General features: G+C 31.4%; 2 protein-coding genes and 1 long non-coding RNA gene across 6 annotated transcripts in view; 2 read left to right on the top strand and 1 right to left on the bottom strand.

The window, feature by feature from the left end:
* Window positions 1-1,071, top strand: part of IT (ion transport peptide) — a 40,658-nt gene extending 39,587 nt beyond the window's left edge. For all 4 annotated transcript variants that reach the window (XM_023046538.2, XM_071197738.1, XM_071197737.1 and 1 more), the window contains exon 4: window positions 226-1,071. The gene's annotated coding sequence lies outside the window, so the exon portion shown is untranslated. The remainder of the gene's footprint in view (window positions 1-225) is intronic.
* Window positions 615-12,108, bottom strand: LOC111415058 (FA complementation group M). The gene is made up of 12 exons (XM_023046549.2): window positions 11,944-12,108; window positions 10,923-11,887; window positions 10,745-10,866; window positions 7,690-7,914; window positions 7,121-7,628; window positions 6,892-7,065; window positions 6,726-6,842; window positions 3,973-6,494; window positions 1,519-1,688; window positions 1,356-1,464; window positions 1,101-1,308; window positions 615-1,042 (listed from the first exon to the last, which is right to left on the bottom strand). Exons 1-11 carry the CDS (start codon window positions 11,961-11,963, stop codon window positions 1,123-1,125), a joined length of 5,118 nt encoding a protein of 1,705 aa, XP_022902317.2. The 5' UTR covers window positions 11,964-12,108; the 3' UTR covers window positions 615-1,042; window positions 1,101-1,122.
* Window positions 12,109-12,188: 80 nt separating this feature from the next.
* LOC139430573 (uncharacterized) lies at window positions 12,189-14,470 on the top strand. Its single transcript, XR_011640979.1, has 2 exons — window positions 12,189-12,479; window positions 12,543-14,470. It is a non-coding gene; the product is annotated as an uncharacterized lncRNA (long non-coding RNA).
* Window positions 14,471-16,989: the final 2,519 nt, after the last annotated feature.

Here is a 16,989-nt window from a genome sequence, read left to right as displayed (position 1 = left end):
ACTTTTAAGCATTACTAATTATTTTTTTTTAACATTTTTAATTTTTTTATATAATATAAATAACAATTTTTAAAAAATTTTATTTTAAACAATCCACAAAAACAAAAAACTTTTTTGGGGTACAAAAAATAATTTTCCAGCAAATTTTGATGTGGAGATTTTTCATCGACTTTTTTTCTAATTTCAATTTGTTAAAATGAAATTAATTCTTATTTATTTTTTTAGGGAAGATTGCTTTACCTCGGAAGTATTCCAAGGCTGCATAGAAATACTTCTCATCACCGACGAAATTGAATTAATGGCTATCCACAACGGTGTCGAAATATTGGGGAAATGAAGAGCTAAACAAATTAACAAGCAAACAAAAAAAATTAATCAAAAGTTTCCCCGTCGTTGTCCTTCTATTCTAGTCAACCAAAAAGTATAATGTGTATATTGCGTTTTAGTGTTTAGTAGATAGGAGAAGAAACGTTTATTTATTAGTCTGTTGCGTAAATAGCCCCAAACATAACTGTCGTAAAATTACATTAAAAGGAAGATAAATACATCACAGGTCACATTATTAATATTATTTTTTTATTAAGTTATTTTATATTAAAGAAAAAAGACAAAAATTAATTTTGATTAGATTATTTATTAAAAACGCTGGATCGTATTAGAATTATATTAATTAATTTAAAATATTTAAAAATTATTTGGCTGGAAAATTAAATTAGTAAATTTTCTTAAGGCAGCTAATTACGATTATTATTTTTTTGACCACCAGTGACAAAACGATGGGTCTTCTGATACTCTTAAGAATCTCTCGTTACATTCCTCGAATCAGTATTTTATTTGTGTTGATGTGAAATGTATTTTTTTAAATATCCGCCGTTTTCATTCTTTTTTTAAGATTTATAAAAATAATTACATTTTTGGCAACATTTGTTCCTTGACTAATCTCGAAATAATTTCAATGATTACTTCAACGGTAGCGATTAGATTATTTAGATCTGGTTGGTTTTAAAATTATCTTTTTTGAATTTTTTAAAATGTGTCAAAACTGAAATAAAATAAAGTTTAAAGCAAGGATATTTGTGTTTTCTTTTTTACTTTATTACCAAAAATATTATATGCTACATTTTATTCGCTATCACTTAAAACAATTATCCTCCTCTTTTTCGTTTTGTTGGAATTAATATCTTTACATTTATGCTTATTTCTTTTAAGTTTCTTATTTTCCTCCAAAATTCTTTCTGCTATCTCTAATTCGCTTAAATCTTTCTCAACGGGTAATTGACTTTCGGAAATATTTACACAAAATGAATCCTAAAAACATTTTTTTTAAATAACATAAAACAAAAATAAAAATTTACCTCTAAATAAGAATTATCTTCGATATTTTCTTTTTGGGAGAAGACATCGATATCGGGATTTTTTGGTCGCTCGGGAATTTTAAAACGCCCATTTAATTGTAAAGGACTTCTAATATAAATAAAGAAATTATTCCTATTCACTTAATGTTCAAAATTAACTTACCTGACAGATTCTAAATACTTTATGTGCATACTTGTCGTATTTAATACATGGGTTTGAGTAACAAAACTGGCATCATATGAATCTTGTGTGCTACCTAATTCGAAATCTTCAGAGTCCTTTTCTTCTGAAGTATCTTCAGCTTCATCATCAATAAATGGATTTTTCAATTTCTATAAATACAAAGAGATTGTTCAAGTATTTGATAACGACATATAAATCAAGAGATAATAAGACATGAAATAACAATAAAATTGCATGTTCTCCTTAAATTGATCAACAACGTGATAATCATCAGATACCAGATGTAGATAGCAAAGGATCAACGAATCTAAATACTGAATCAGCGGCAGAAAAAACGCATAACATAAATTGTTGGGAAACTGTGGTCCAGTTGCTCTGTGATCTCAACCGGGCTTCTTCAAATTTCCTTCTTACTGTGCGTTCACTCACGTTTATATATCGATCATCATGGTGTTGTGTGGTGCGTCTTCTTCCTGACCCAGGTCGTCTGATAAATGGTGCGACAAACCGTAGCATAACGAGTGTTACGTCCATCTTTCACTAAAGCCACTGCCTGAACAACTACTGCAACACTTAAAGGCTTTTTTCTTGTCTAGCAACCAACAGTCAACGACGTTAACGACACTTAACGTCAATTTTAATGGCTTGCTTTAATTTCTGATGGCGCTGCGGAAGAAGTAGCAAGTGATCAGAACAGACGAGACTACAAGCTTCTTATGTTTCAAAGCTTCAAAGCGTAGGAAGAAAACACGCATTAACGTTATGCAACATTGGTGAAACTGAAGAGTACCAAAATGGGGAAGGTATGTACAGAAATATTGGCAAAGGGTTGACCTTTCAAATAAAAAAACTTTATTCAAATCGAGCAATACGTACAAATGTTATTGCAGTTTGAAGCAGGTCATCATTTTAGGTGATGCGTTTTTTATGCCGAGTGTATTTGAGTTCTTGCGGGTTTAGTGTTGAAAATGTTAAATATTTGTAGAGGAATGTAAGTGTAAGAGTACTTTTTAAATGTCTTCATCAAGGCTTCTGGGTGATATATCCAAAATATATTGTTTTTAAAATATTGAGCCACTGCCTTAACCACAAGCGACCTCGGCTCTAAGTCTTTAACACCTTAGATTGTAGAGCCTCAACTATTAACTTGTTGATAACTTACAATGTACTAACAGCTTACATCAAAATACCTCGGGCGCAAGCGACCTCGGCTCTAAATCTTAAACTGTTTCATTATTTGATAATTTGAAATGCACACGTTTAATCTCAAAGCACATATGAGTTCTTTATGTTCTTATGGAATGAAATTTGTGCCGTTATGTTGACGTCTGTGATTTGCTTCTCAAACATATATATACTATCTCCTATATCGCTGACTCCCTATCTAAGCAATGAGTGGCGAGCGTTTCCATCAAAAGCAGACGGAATGATATATGTTTTGTCTTTGTCGTGCCCTCATGTCGCGAAGGCGCTTGCGCGAATCGTAAATTTTAAAGAGTTTGAAGTGTTTCGCGCGTATTTTATGCAGCTTTGAAATGCAATTATTGTAGATAATTGACTTTAGTTATAAATTATCGTAGATGCATCAAATAAATTATAATATATGTACTTTTGTGTGAAATTGACGTTGAATATTGCTTTAAATATCAACTTTATGTAGGTTGTTCATTAAACATTATATTCTTTACTTTTGTTTAGGCAACCCAAATAACAAACCAAATTTTATGTAACCATGACAATTTTGTCGATTTCAAATGTTATAAATAAAACAAGAAGCCATTATTGTATTAGATTTTAGGTTATGTTTATGTCAAACATTTATTTGGTGTTTTATAAACATCAAGGTCATCAACTGCTATTAATTTTTAATTCACCGTCCAATAAGATAAAAGCGTACTCACCACGTGTTCACGCATGTCTCTTGTGTAGACGGGGGCACGACAGACACAGATATATATATATCTGCACTCTAATGTTTACACTCTTTTGCTGCCTTAGTCAGCGATATAGGAGATAGTATATATATGTTCTCAAACGTCAAGATCCCTGGAGATGTGATTTAGGTTGTCTACAATAATGTTAAGCGCAAGAGATCGTGGAGTAAAAAAGATAAGAATACTTCGAAAGCTGATATCAAAAAAACGTGATGTTATCTGTTTGGTGGGATTTCAAAGGAATCGTTTCTACCAGACGACGCTTAATTCTGTGTACTGTCATTAGCTAGATACACTGTACTTAAACAAAAAAGGCCAGAATTGATCAATAGAAACGGTGTAGTGTTTCAAGAATATAATGTTGAGACCTTATACAAGTTTGTATGATCATGAGACATACAACCCACCATATTCTCCAGATCTGACACCTTCTCATTTATCAAAAGATCTATAGTTAATAATATATAATAATATTTATAATACATTTTAAAAAACCTACTTTTTTATGTAAACCTCGATTTGTTCCTATATTACTTTCATCTCTCCTTCTAGATACGCCCGGTGATTGTTTTCGACACCAACCCCGTGCTTCTTCGAATTCATCATCACTACTTGCAAAAGAAATTCTTTTCCCCGTAATTTTTTTGCTGGATTTCGGCGTCTTTTCATCTTCACTCTCACTATTTAGCAAAGAAATTGTATTTTTTGTAATCTTTTTAGTAGATCTCGGTGTTTTCAACGTTAATTTTATTCTTGACGTGGATTTTACTGGTGTTTTATAAGAAACATTTTCAAACGCATTATCATCGTCTAATAAATCGAAAGTTATTGTATTACTAGATTGAGATTCATTCGATTTACTATCCCTGTTTACTAAACTATTTAAATTATTTGTTTTATTTTCTGTAGGATTAGTTAAATTATTATCTTTATCAACACATGAATTTTGTAATTTTAATTTAAATTTATTGGGTTTTTTAAATTTCTGGGTTAAAACGGGACTTAATCGTTCTTCTTGAATTTCATCATTCTTTTGACTACGATTTCGCCGATATTGAGATGTAATATTATTGGTGTAATCATAAACAGGCGATAAAGAATCGTCAGAACTTAATAATTCGTTGGAATTATTTTTAATTGGAGAATCTTCAATTATTATAACATTGTCTGATTTATCAATATTTTTTGGTGAATTTTCTTTTGGTTTTTGGGTTAAATCAAAAAGTGACATATCGCAGATATCAGAAATATTTAAATTAATAGAATCCGCTGATTTTTCTTTCACGTGGTAACTTTCTTTATTAATATTCTCATTAGCTGAGATTTGAATAGATTTATTTAATATCTGAGACACACTATTAAATGATTCTTTTTGGGGTTCTTTTAAAGTCGTTTTGTAGTCTTTTAATAATTCTTGAGTCAATCCAAAAAATGACTCATCACAGATATCATCTAAATTAAGAGAATGTTGGGTAATTTTTGCTTCTTCTTTATTTATTTTCGGTTCTTTTAATTGTTGGGTTAATCCAAAAAATGATTCATCACAGATATCATCTAAATTAAGAGATTTCTGGGTATTTTTTGCTTCTTCTTTATTTATTTTCGGTTCTTTTAATTCTTGGGTTAATCCAAAAAATGATTCGTCACAGATATCATCTAAAATAAGAGATTTCTGGGTAATTTTTGCTTCTTCTTCAGTTATATTCGGTTCTTTTAATTTTTGAGTCAATCCAAAATATGATTCATCACAGATAACATCCAAATTAAGAGATTTCTGGGTAATTTTTGCTTCTTCTTCAATCATTTTCGGTTCTTTTAATTCTTGGGTCAAACTGAAAAATGCTTCTTCCTGTTTTTCGTCTATTTTAGCCTTCTTTATGTTTGGTTCTTTTACTGTAGGGATAACCCCAAAAAATGATTCATCACAAAGATCAGCGATGTTTAAATCAACACCATCTTGAGATTTCTTTCTTTTTTTCGATAGGATTTGTTGTGTTGAGTTTATTTCATAATAATTTTCTTCATTTTTTAATTCATTTTCAAGTTCAAGAGATTCATTAAAATTATCATCCCAATTAAAATTTTTTTTGTTGTCTTTTATAGGTGATTTTAAATTTAATCTTTTTGGTGTATTTATTGGGCTATCAAAAAGATCCTCGCTATAATTACTAAGATTACTATTTCTGCTTTCTCCCAAATAAATATTATCTTCTATATTATTCTCAACAACACTTTTATCCTCATTTTGAATACGATTCGATTTATTGACATAAAAACTTGATTTTGACGCCGAATCTAACTTGCTTTTTAAATTAACTTTGCGTTTTTTCGGTGTCTTTTTAGTAAATGTCCCAAGAACTGGAGATGATGATCTTTCATCTTCTCTTTTCTCTCCCTCTTCCGTTGCAATAACTAAAGAACTATCAAAAAGAACGGGCGATTCTTCAGAACAATTCATATCAAACAAATCATCGATATTTTCTAAATGAAATACCTCTAGGTTATCATTACAACATTTTTCTACTCCACCATCATCAATTAATTCAACATTTTCTGTGTAACACGATTGAGATGTTTTATTAATCGAACCAATAACTTTTTTAATACTCTTTGGTGGTTCGAATTGAAACGTATTTTCTTTCTTTGGAGTTTCCATTCGTATACTTTCTTCGTCAAAAACAATGTCTTCATCGAAACATTGCTCGAAATCGACATCATTTAAATCTTGAATTGTCGTCTTAAATCTTAAATCTTGTAAATATGCATCAAAATCGTTCTCTGTTAACGCCTCAATAGATGAAATATCCAATTGGGACAAATCAATTGGATTAAAATTGGTCGTTTCTTCTTTTGGTAAACGCTTACATAAATTAGTATTTTCACAAAAATAGCACAATTTTTTTTCTTCATAACAAATGTTTAGGAATAAAGTTATTTCTGAGAATAAATCTTGTGTAAGAGTTTCGATTTTCTTTTTTGTGGCATTTTCTTTAATTTCTTCCAAGACCATTTCATTTTCAACTAAAATTAGAAAGTGTTTTTATACAGGGTTTAGCCGTCTTGAAAGATATACAGCTAAACCCAGATGTTTCTAGTTCTAGGTCTAGTATTAATTCTAATGATAGTGCAAATGTAAATTCTAGTTATTAGAACTGAAACTAGACTTAGAACTAGAAACAAAGTAGAGAAATATATTTTAGTATATTAGTAGTGAAATTCACTGTATAAATTGATTTAATTAATGTTTCTTACCTTCAAGTGAATTAATTTTAGGTTTATTAAATAAATTTCGTATATCTGTTTGTTTAAAATTATCGTTAGATTCACTTTTAGTTATTTTCCGTTTCTTATTTTGATTTTGTGATGAAACTAAAAAAAATAAATAATAATTCCTTCAAAATCACATTAAAAAAGTTACCTGTTGGTTGTGTAATTGGTAAATTATATCTTTTAGTATCGACGAATTGTAATAATGAAACTAAAATATCTGTATCGTTTGAATGTTTAATATTTTCTACAGGTTGATAAACTCTTAAAATATCCAAAGGTTTATTATAAGCAATAAGTTTTAAATCTTCGCTTAGAGGATCACCTGTAAACTAAATCAATACATCTCAATTTCAATAACAAGATTAATAAAAAATTACTTTGATTCCATAAAAACACTGAAGAAGGAATTATTTCTTCACTTTCAATGATTTCAACGTCTTTTAAGATTTGTGAAGCTGTTTCATTTTTAGTTATATTATTAAACATATCTTTAATGTTCCCGCTTTTTTTCTTCGTGATGGTTTTAGGAACAGAAATAAACATTTTATTACAACTTGGAAAAATATTTTCGGGAATCATCTTCGGATTTTCTTTGTATAAATGTTTTGGAATCTCATTTGATTTTAAAACATTCGTTGATAAATTTGTTTTATTCGCCAAAGCTTCCCTTAATAACTCCTGTTCTTTCCCTTCCGTTACTAAAATGATTACTTTCCCTTGTTTTTTCCTTCCAGTTCGTCCCATTCTTTGAATTAATCGTATCGGGGATTTATTCGAAATATCGAAACAAATTATTAAATCAACTTCTCCAATATCTAAACCTTCTTCTCCTATACACGTTGAAATTAATACGTTACAAGTTCCTTCTTTAAACGATTTAATAATCTAAAAAATCATCAATTAATTTTAGTTTTTAATCCGTTTATTTATTTATTTATTTTTTTACCGTAATTTGTTGTTTTTGTGTTATTGCTCCTTGTCCCATAAAATATTTAGGGCGAATTATTGGGGGATGCTGCATCAACATAGCGTATGCTTCCAAAACGGTCTCTTTAAATTCACTAAATATCATTACTTTGGATTCTTTGTTATCATCGATTGCGAAGTAGTCGAGTAATATATTGCGGAGTTTATAAAATTTTGGATGACCAAATTTTGAATTTGTTTCAATCTAAATTTAACAATAATTTATACAGGGTCTTTCAGGTTTTTGTAGCAGGACTTTAACAGTCCATAGATCTTTTAAAATTAACACAAAAACTTTATATAAACATAGGAAAATAAAGTACAAAGTACCATCGGAAAATACACAAAAACAGGAACTTTACAAAAATACAGAAATGCATCAACGGTCGCTTTTTATGGATATCAATCGACGAAGCAACAGATGCAACAGGAAGATATGTAAGGTAATCGCTAAACAATTTTTGTTTTGTGCTTGATAAAGCGAATCATAGCACTATTGCAAGACTTTTCGATGATTCTATTAAGATTTTGGGTAAGACTTTCAACAGAGACATGATTTTACTCTTTGTATCAGATGCTGCTCCCTACATGGTGAAAGCAGCTTAGACCATACAAACATTTTATCCAAAAGTGTCAAAAATTCGAGGTATGTATTAACGTCGACCAGCTTATCATCAATGTGAAAAAAGTATTTTTAAAAGCGCCGTCAAGAACAGTAAGTTGTAAGTAGTTGTCTTGCTATTCCTCCACAACCGTCGCTGCGGAACATGGATTGAAGCAGCAAACTACTATGCCACTAACTTCGAAATAATTGGGAATGTGTTTGATGCATTAGATGAAGAGAAGGCTGCGTCAATCAAAATTTCAAAGGACCTACTAAATGAGAATGCAATAAAATCAGACTTAATTTTCATTGCATCAAATTATGGCTTCCTTGGCGCATCAATAAAAACATTGGAAACAGCAGGACTTGCGCTTTCTACACAGGTTGAAGTAATGATATAAGCTCAGGACTTAATTAATGGAATAAACAGTGAAGCTGCTAAATTAGTAAAAAAAACAATACCTATGGTTGTTTCAAAAAATCATGGTTTACCTATTTTGAAAGAAATGTTTACATGTTTGAATAAAGGATGCACAAAAATAATCTCAGTGAAGCACTAGCATTTAAATTTGCACCTATAACTTCAGTGGAAGTGGAACGAAGTTTTTAATGTATAAAAATGTTTTACAAGAAAACAGATATTGTAATCAAAATTTAAGCTAAATCTGTTTCTGTTTTATTTTCTATTTATCTTTTGTGTTTTCTTCAATCTTTTCTAATTCTCTTTTAGTTTTCATAAGTCGAACTAATAAATATCTCCTGTTTAGAAATAGATATCATTTTTCATTTGCTTTGTTTAACCTCACCTACAGATTTAAAAGATATCCATATTTTAAGATTTAATTCCAATTTTTTATAGAGCATATTTTCATACTTAAACAGCATATTTTGATTTTTAGAGAATCCATGTTTAGTATGGAGATCTCGAAAACTAGCGGAGATAGAGAGACGATTAAATAGGGAAAGAATTGCAGTTTCATGAACTCAATTTAATGAGCTTTTTGTTTTTTGGATGAAATGCATAGCTAACTAGATATCTCGAAAAAACATCAGCTTCACACATGTTAATAAACCACGTACAATTGTACACACCTATTGTAGTCATCTGAGGGTAGTGTTTGTGAAACTGCCGTTTTATATGAATAAAATCTATGCTTTTTTAGTTCTCTTACGACAGTACGTTGTGACGTGCCTGCTTCAGATGTAACTTGTGTTGAAACCGATGCATCTTAATGAATTCGTGCTAATACATTTACTTCTGTCTTGCATCTTTAATTGGTTTACAGAAAAAACCATACTTAATTATCAGCCTTTTAAAAGTAGGTAGAGAAGGCTGGCGAAATACTGTTCTGCAGCTTGTATTGCATTTTTATAGCATAAAATGTAACACTTAATGATATCACGCTTTTATTGATTAGAAAAATTCATATTGGTTATAATTAACAAAACCTCAATCAACGTTAATTAGAAACTAAACGAAACATACGTTTGACTTAAGCTGTCATAACCAAACGTATCTGTCAATTGTTTCCATAGCATACTACCTGAACAGTTTTCCAATTAAAAGAATAAATGGCTACAATTTATTTACTAATAAACATATCTATGTCAAGTGGTATATCATTAGAATCGTTGAGATTAGAGAATTTTTTTTATAAAGTCATGGCCAACTATGGTTTCCATTAGAAAAATTCAAGTTTGTGTCATATCTCAAAAATTATTGCTAAAATAAAAAAATCAGTTAGACTGCTTTATTAAACATGCAATACCCTACAAATTTTTTCTTTACACATTTTTCCTAAAATCAATAATAGCGGAGCCATAGGTATCGAACGATATAACAAAAAAACGGTTTTTTCGAGATATCTAGTTAACCATGCATTTTATCCAAAAAACAAAAAGCTCGTTAATTTGAGTTCATAAAACTGCAATTCTTTCCCTATTTAATCGTCTCTCTATCTCCGCTAGTTTTTAAGGTCTCTGTACTAAACATGCAAAAAACTCACCCTGTATATCAAATAATATAAAGCGGATTATCTTCAAAACGATCAACTTTAGGCCATTTTGATAAGAGTACCCTTTTTGTTTAAAAAAGTACACAGAATAAGAATTTTTATTCAAAAAGTATACTCTCAGAAAAGTTATGGTTATTTTAATCCGTAAAGAATACGTACAGAGCGCCCTCTACCGGCTATAGTCAAACGGACTCTTTTTCATGCCAAAAAACCTCCGTATACCAAATTTGAATAGAAACGATTGAAAAACACGTGTAATATTAAAAAAAATTAATTTAAATTAAATTATTAAATTTATATATTATATTAAATTAAATTAAGCGTTCGACCTATGTTTATATGAAGCTTTTTTGTTAATTTAAAGATTTATGGACTGTTAACCTGGCATAAACATAATAAAAAAAATTTTTATTTACTTGTGGTATTGTTCCATCAGGTAATAAAGAAATATCAGGTCTAGGACCAATATATTGTTGCATTTCATCCATCACAGCAAACAACTGTGAATTACCTTCCAATAGTGATTTTTTGCTATGCTCTAAAAAAGACAAAAAAAGCTTCATTTATTTTTATTAAATTATTAATTTAAATCACCTTCAAAAAAATTTAGAAATCCTCTCATCCCATGCCTAATAAGCAACTCATATCCATGATATAAAGTAATACAAATAGTTAAAGTTCTAGATATTTCACTATGTTTCGGATGTCTTTGATACTTTGAACGAAGATTGAAATCTTTTAATGTCATAAAAATTTTTCCTTTGGTTAAATTTGCACAATTTCCTGTTATGATATTGTTATCTTTTAATACTTTAACATATCTTTCTAAAACCCTCAAGTATTTATTTCGCATCTCTTCCAATTTTCCACCTAAAGGAACAACAACTGTTTCTAAATGTCTTTGAAACACATATGGTGCAACATCGGGGCTTTCTTCTGTTCTCACTTCTAAATGGGAAATCAATAAATTCATAGACATATCAATCACATCGTTTGTTGAATTTCCAGGTGTTGCACTTAAAGCTAACACTCTAAAATATTTTGAGTGAACATGTAATTTTCTTATAACTTCGCAATATGCATGATTTCCTCTTGCTTTATGTGCTTCATCAATCACTATACACTTAATTTGTTTACACAAATCAGGGAAGGTGTCTATATCGTTTTGAAGAACTTGAGGTGTAATAAAAAAGACTCTTTTAGTGTTCCAAATTTCCTCCCGCGAAATTTGAGCCTTCGTCCCTGTTAATTCTGCAGTTACATTCTGTGGGATCCCCGTAATATCATAACATGCTTCTATTTGTTGTTTAACTAAAGGTCTTGTTGGGGCCATAAATATTATTTTTCCTGATGGATACCATCTATAGAAATTATACATCACCACTGAAGCTATAAAAGTTTTCCCCAAACCTGTTGGTAAACTAACTAAAGTATTTTTATATAAAGCTTCTTGTGTTATTCGAAATTGATATTCACGCATTGGATAATTTGTGGGATAAATCCACGATTTTCCGGCGTGTAAATCAAAACCTTCAGTGGTTAAATCATTACTGTGATAACTGAAATTAATAGAATAAACATGTCATAAAAAATATATAAATGAATATAATCAAACCTTTCCAGTTGTGTATCCATAATTGCAATGAAATGATTATTATAAAAAATATTATAAATTATATAAAAACATTAAACGAAAAGTACAATAAACATTTTACAAATAACTATTTACTTTAATCTACAATCTTGTTTAGTAATTGAATCTAACCTATAACCCCTATAACCTTATAAAATTAATTTTATTAAATGTCAATTTGACGTCTATAATTGAGAAGGAAATTTATAGATGGCGCTTTATTTAATATGAAAAATTTAAATATAAATGGAGATCTTATTTAATTTAACATATTTACGTTTTAGTAAAATTAAAATTTGTGTATTTCATTAATTGTGATCTAATAATTATTTATTTCTTTCGATATCTTGTTCGTAAATATGACCATGAGAGTGAAGTTTGTTAACAAGTGGCATAGTTCATAGAAATTAGTGATAGCTGTCAAATTGCTTTCTTATTCTGTGAATTTAAATTTTTTTGGAGAATAATTAGCTTTTTTGAAGATTGGGCTTGAAGGTTTTATACTCCAGTATATCTTTGTAAAATGACGAAATTATTTCATATTATTTGTTATTCTTCTAATTTTCAAATTACGTTTTTAGTGATATAGGCAACCAAAGCAACTACGGTATCCAAAATCCGTATTTGAACACCCACCGAAAAATCACGAATTACTCAAGAATGGTAGTACAAATTTCAAATACTTTTATGATTTATTTCACTTAGAAGAGTAAATCAAAAGTGGATGTCTTGGTTACCTATAGAGATTGACAACTGTACGCGAAAGAGCATTTTATTCACAGTTCACAGCAAAAACTGTATTCGAACAGGTCGCAAGATTGTATTTTTGTGTAGATAACTGCTGTTATACAAGATTTTTAATCGTGTCGAAGTGGGTAGAAAGTCACCTGAACTTTCAAATCAACAAAGAAAAAAAATAATAAAATGTCATATGAAACGAAAATCTTTGCTTGAAACCGTAGAAGTAATGAAGCGCAGCACTTCTACTACACAATATGTGGCGTGGAATTATAAAACGACAGGTGAAACACTATGAAATATAAATCGATCGAAACTAATAAGAAGAATCATTCATTCCTAAGTCGTTAAATCCCTAAGGATCTTACCGTAAGTGGGGCTACAACAGTCTTGAACAGGTCTTTGGTGTTCGTGTTAGTGCTGCAAAAATTGTCTCAATAAGCAAACACGTTTACATTATTTTTTTGTGGGTTCCCAATTAATATATTTTAAGAAATATTTCTTTGTTATCAACTCTCCACAATCCTTCAAAAATGGAATTAGATTTTTTGGAAAAGATCAAATAAATATTATCTTAAATTATCAATAAAATAATAATACAACATATTTTCCAAGTACCTACAAATTGCGGAATTTTTCCGTCAATTCAAGGAATCTCGAAAAAAAACTTGTCAAGGTCAGTCAAGTTGGAAATGATATGCTCATTTTTACTATACCAAAGTTATGAATCACAGATATACTCACTCGTAATGTAAATCGGATAACGTAATACTTCGAAAGCAGCTCATCGCTTGGGGAAAAACGTTTATCGAGGAAATAGAAAGTTTTTTAACAGAAATACTAAACATCGATAACCCGATATCTTTAATTTTAGTACAAAAAGATACAATATTCGCATAAAACATAATTAAAATAAAAGCTATTTTGGGTTCCGCGAATTATAGTGATATGATTCATAGAATATGACGCAACAAATAATCTGATCCAGAGTCGAAGAAAGAAATTAAACTTCCCGGAAATACGAAATAAAAAATATCTCTTAATTTAGTTTCTATTATTGAAAAAGTTTTTGTGGTTTAAATGACTCAATTTTTTTTCTTTATTATGAATAAAAGATAAAAATTAATAGCTTTTTCTTAGAAAAATAAAAACCGGATTTAAATTCCAATAGAAAGAACACATCGCTTCATTCCAATTTCCATTTTTTCAAGTGCTTCTTATTATTAATTTAAAAATTACATCACCAGATTTTTTAATAGCTTTGAAGATAAACTTTTCAAACTTATTGAACAACAGTGGAACAACAGTTATGAACAAACTGTGAAAGAAGTGAGAGAAGGAGCGAGAGAGGCGGAGAATCGTAAGATATTCGCAATATCGAATGGTGTGGTGGTAGGTTTAGGTGAAACGGCTTTCGTGGGCCGAGCCGAAGAGACAAGGCCGAAAGGGAGATTCCGAGAGAAGGATGGCAAGATAACCTGTTATGTAAAAGAAGGACAAGTGTCTACCGGTGGAGTGGAACTCGCCCGGACTCGCCTCGCTCTCGTCCCCATATGTATCTATGGCACTACACGTGGACAACTACGTGAGGAGATTCCGTCTTTCTGACTCCGTTCGCTCTGTTGGGTAGTGTTTAATGGGTTACAGGAACGTAATAAAAATAATTTAGTTTTTTAAAACATATTAGTAATAAGTAAAAAAAAATACATGAAAATTGACACTAAGACAAGAGCTCACTTTTCAAAAATACAAATTTTTTTTCACTCCCAAATTTGAATACTTTCAATACTCTTCGTGTGGCATTACCTAGTATCTTTACTTCCCTTTATGGCTCTACAACCCGAATCGAGCCTTTGCCTCCAATTTTGGCCTCTCTCTTCTAGTTCCATCCTCAGCCGCCTTCTCCGCCTCACTCCTTGCATCCTTCTACTGATTAGTTATGCTTACCAGCTTAGATGTTATCTTTACTTAGTACTGATTATATTTGGTCCACTTTGTTACTAATTTTTTACGATTTTTGCATCTTATACAACTTCCTTGGGATTACTTCTTTGTTCTAAATTCCTGCCTCACTTATTTATGATGTTTTTGACATTTTCCAGATTCTTTTGTTAAAGAAGTAAAATAGAACGGGAATTCTCTCTACACAACTCAAGTTGCAGAGAACGATTCGATATGATTGCACATTGTTGTGTAACATTTTCTAACATGTTCTAAGTAATTTTATACATTTTCTTGAACTTGAAATATATCTTGGAAAAAAATTGAATATTTTATAGTTGATTTTTTGATGGGTCAAAAAGCTAGTACATATCTGTTTAAAAGTAGAGGACTGTTGAGTTCCTCCAGTGGCGAAAACAGAATAGAGTAGGAAATTCCGTCTGAGCGGAGCCTTCAAAAAGAGTCGAAGAGGGAGATGAGGGGAAAGAGGAAGAAAGGCTACGGGAATCCTGTCCATTCGATGTCGTTCCAACGCACGGCGTTCTTTTCTGCGAAACGGCACCGCGTTACTTCATACAGACGTGTCTATTTTTAGCCAAGCAATAGGTAAAACGACGCCTCCGACGACGTTGAAAGGCGTCCGTCTTTTCGTTTCAAAAATAATTTCTTTACAGTCTCACCGTCTGACTGTCTTTATTATATCGTCTGCATTTACAGACGACGACGATCACCAGTCTCCACGGATCGAGTCTGTTTCGATAAAACGTCGGCTTATCAGTTGTTTTCACTTGGAGCAATCGGGTCGTAGGAGGCCGAAGCTTGTATAAGACAGTTCGCGGCCTTCTCGATTGGCGATCGGTCGTTTTATCCGACGTCTTTGCCGGTGGTGGACTACATAAGTAGATGTATACGGAGATTCGACGTACGTCGTAATGTAATTTTGAAAAGTGTCCGTCCGTAGCAGCACGCAGCTAAAGTAGCCACACGGTTCGTTCGTTCATTTCGTTTTACATCGAGCTCTGGACTTTGAACTCACCCGATCGGGTCGCGAACGGCCGCCTTCTGTCGGCTCGATAGGTAACTCCAAAGGCAGAGAGAGAACGAACGATGAACAGGTTTGAAAGTTTTCATCGGAACGGCCGTGTGCTTAAAATTACAGGATTGGCTTCAGAATCATTACATTTTTTACATGCTCATACCGTATCATCTTAATATGTGTATTTCCAACCCATTCAAATAAATTACAGTCATTTTAATCTCGGAATTTTTTAATCTTTTCGTGATTTGATCTGAATTCTAAATGAAAGAGGTAAATCTGGCAGGATTCTTGAAAGTACATAAAATTATGCTCATATTCGGAGAAAAAATTCGTCTTGATTTGTCAAGCTACATGATTGTGGTGTAAAATACAACATACTAAACTTTCTTTAGCCGTATTAGAGAAAAGTTAAAAAAGATGAAAGAACTCTTCTTACAATGAGTCATACATGTATTTATGCCTAAAGCACTAACAGAGTTGGGTTGGATCTGGTTGAGTTTGGTTGGGTTGGGTAAAATTAGGAGAAGCTTGAATCAAGCATTTATCTCGACAGTTTTCCTTTCTGCTTGAGAGTGCCCTTAAACATATTTGCGAAATAATTAAAGTTTCTGTTGCATTTCGCCATCGCTTCCACTCACAATTTTTCTTTGTATGCAAATTCCCAGCACTTTAACACAGTTTGCTGTGTTAAAGCACTCTTCTGCACCACGCTATCGGTGACAAAAGAGTAATGACCTGGGTTTCTGTTCTTTCCTGTATCCACACACTCAAAATTGGGATATTACGCCATCTCGCATGCCAATTCTTCATTATTTATTAATACTAGAATTCGCGTCATTCCTTAACTAGATAGTCCAAAGAAAGTATTCCTGGGATATATGTAGTCTGGTCAGCATATTTCTGTGGTTTTATATATTAGATGCCAAGATGTTAGTTAAGTGAGTAGTTAGTTCAAATTTTCAGTATGATACCTTGTCATTTTTTATGGCCTAGTCCTTGTGCAGACTTCTGGGTAGTTTGAGATACTGCATCAGGAACTTACCGTATTTAGCCCAAGGTTATTCAAACTTCCCAGCATAAATGTGATAATCTCTCTCTGTCTCTATATCTTTATAGCCCGAATCGAACCTTGGCCTCGCTCTTCTAGTTTCTACCTCCACTTATCTCCTTAGCGTCCCGGTCGACAGCATCTTTCCATCTCATCCTCGGTCTCACACCTTACATTCTTCTATCGATTAATCACTCTTTTCCCATTCTGATCACTTGACCAACCCATCTTAAACGCTGGAGTTTTATGATAAATGTGATAA

The sequence above is a fragment of the Onthophagus taurus genome, chromosome 7 (assembly GCF_036711975.1).
Source record: "Onthophagus taurus isolate NC chromosome 7, IU_Otau_3.0, whole genome shotgun sequence".
Taxonomy (NCBI): Eukaryota; Metazoa; Arthropoda; class Insecta; order Coleoptera; family Scarabaeidae; genus Onthophagus; species Onthophagus taurus.
The sequence above is the reverse complement of the archived record's forward strand: the minus strand, read 5'-3'. Positions and strand labels throughout refer to the sequence as shown.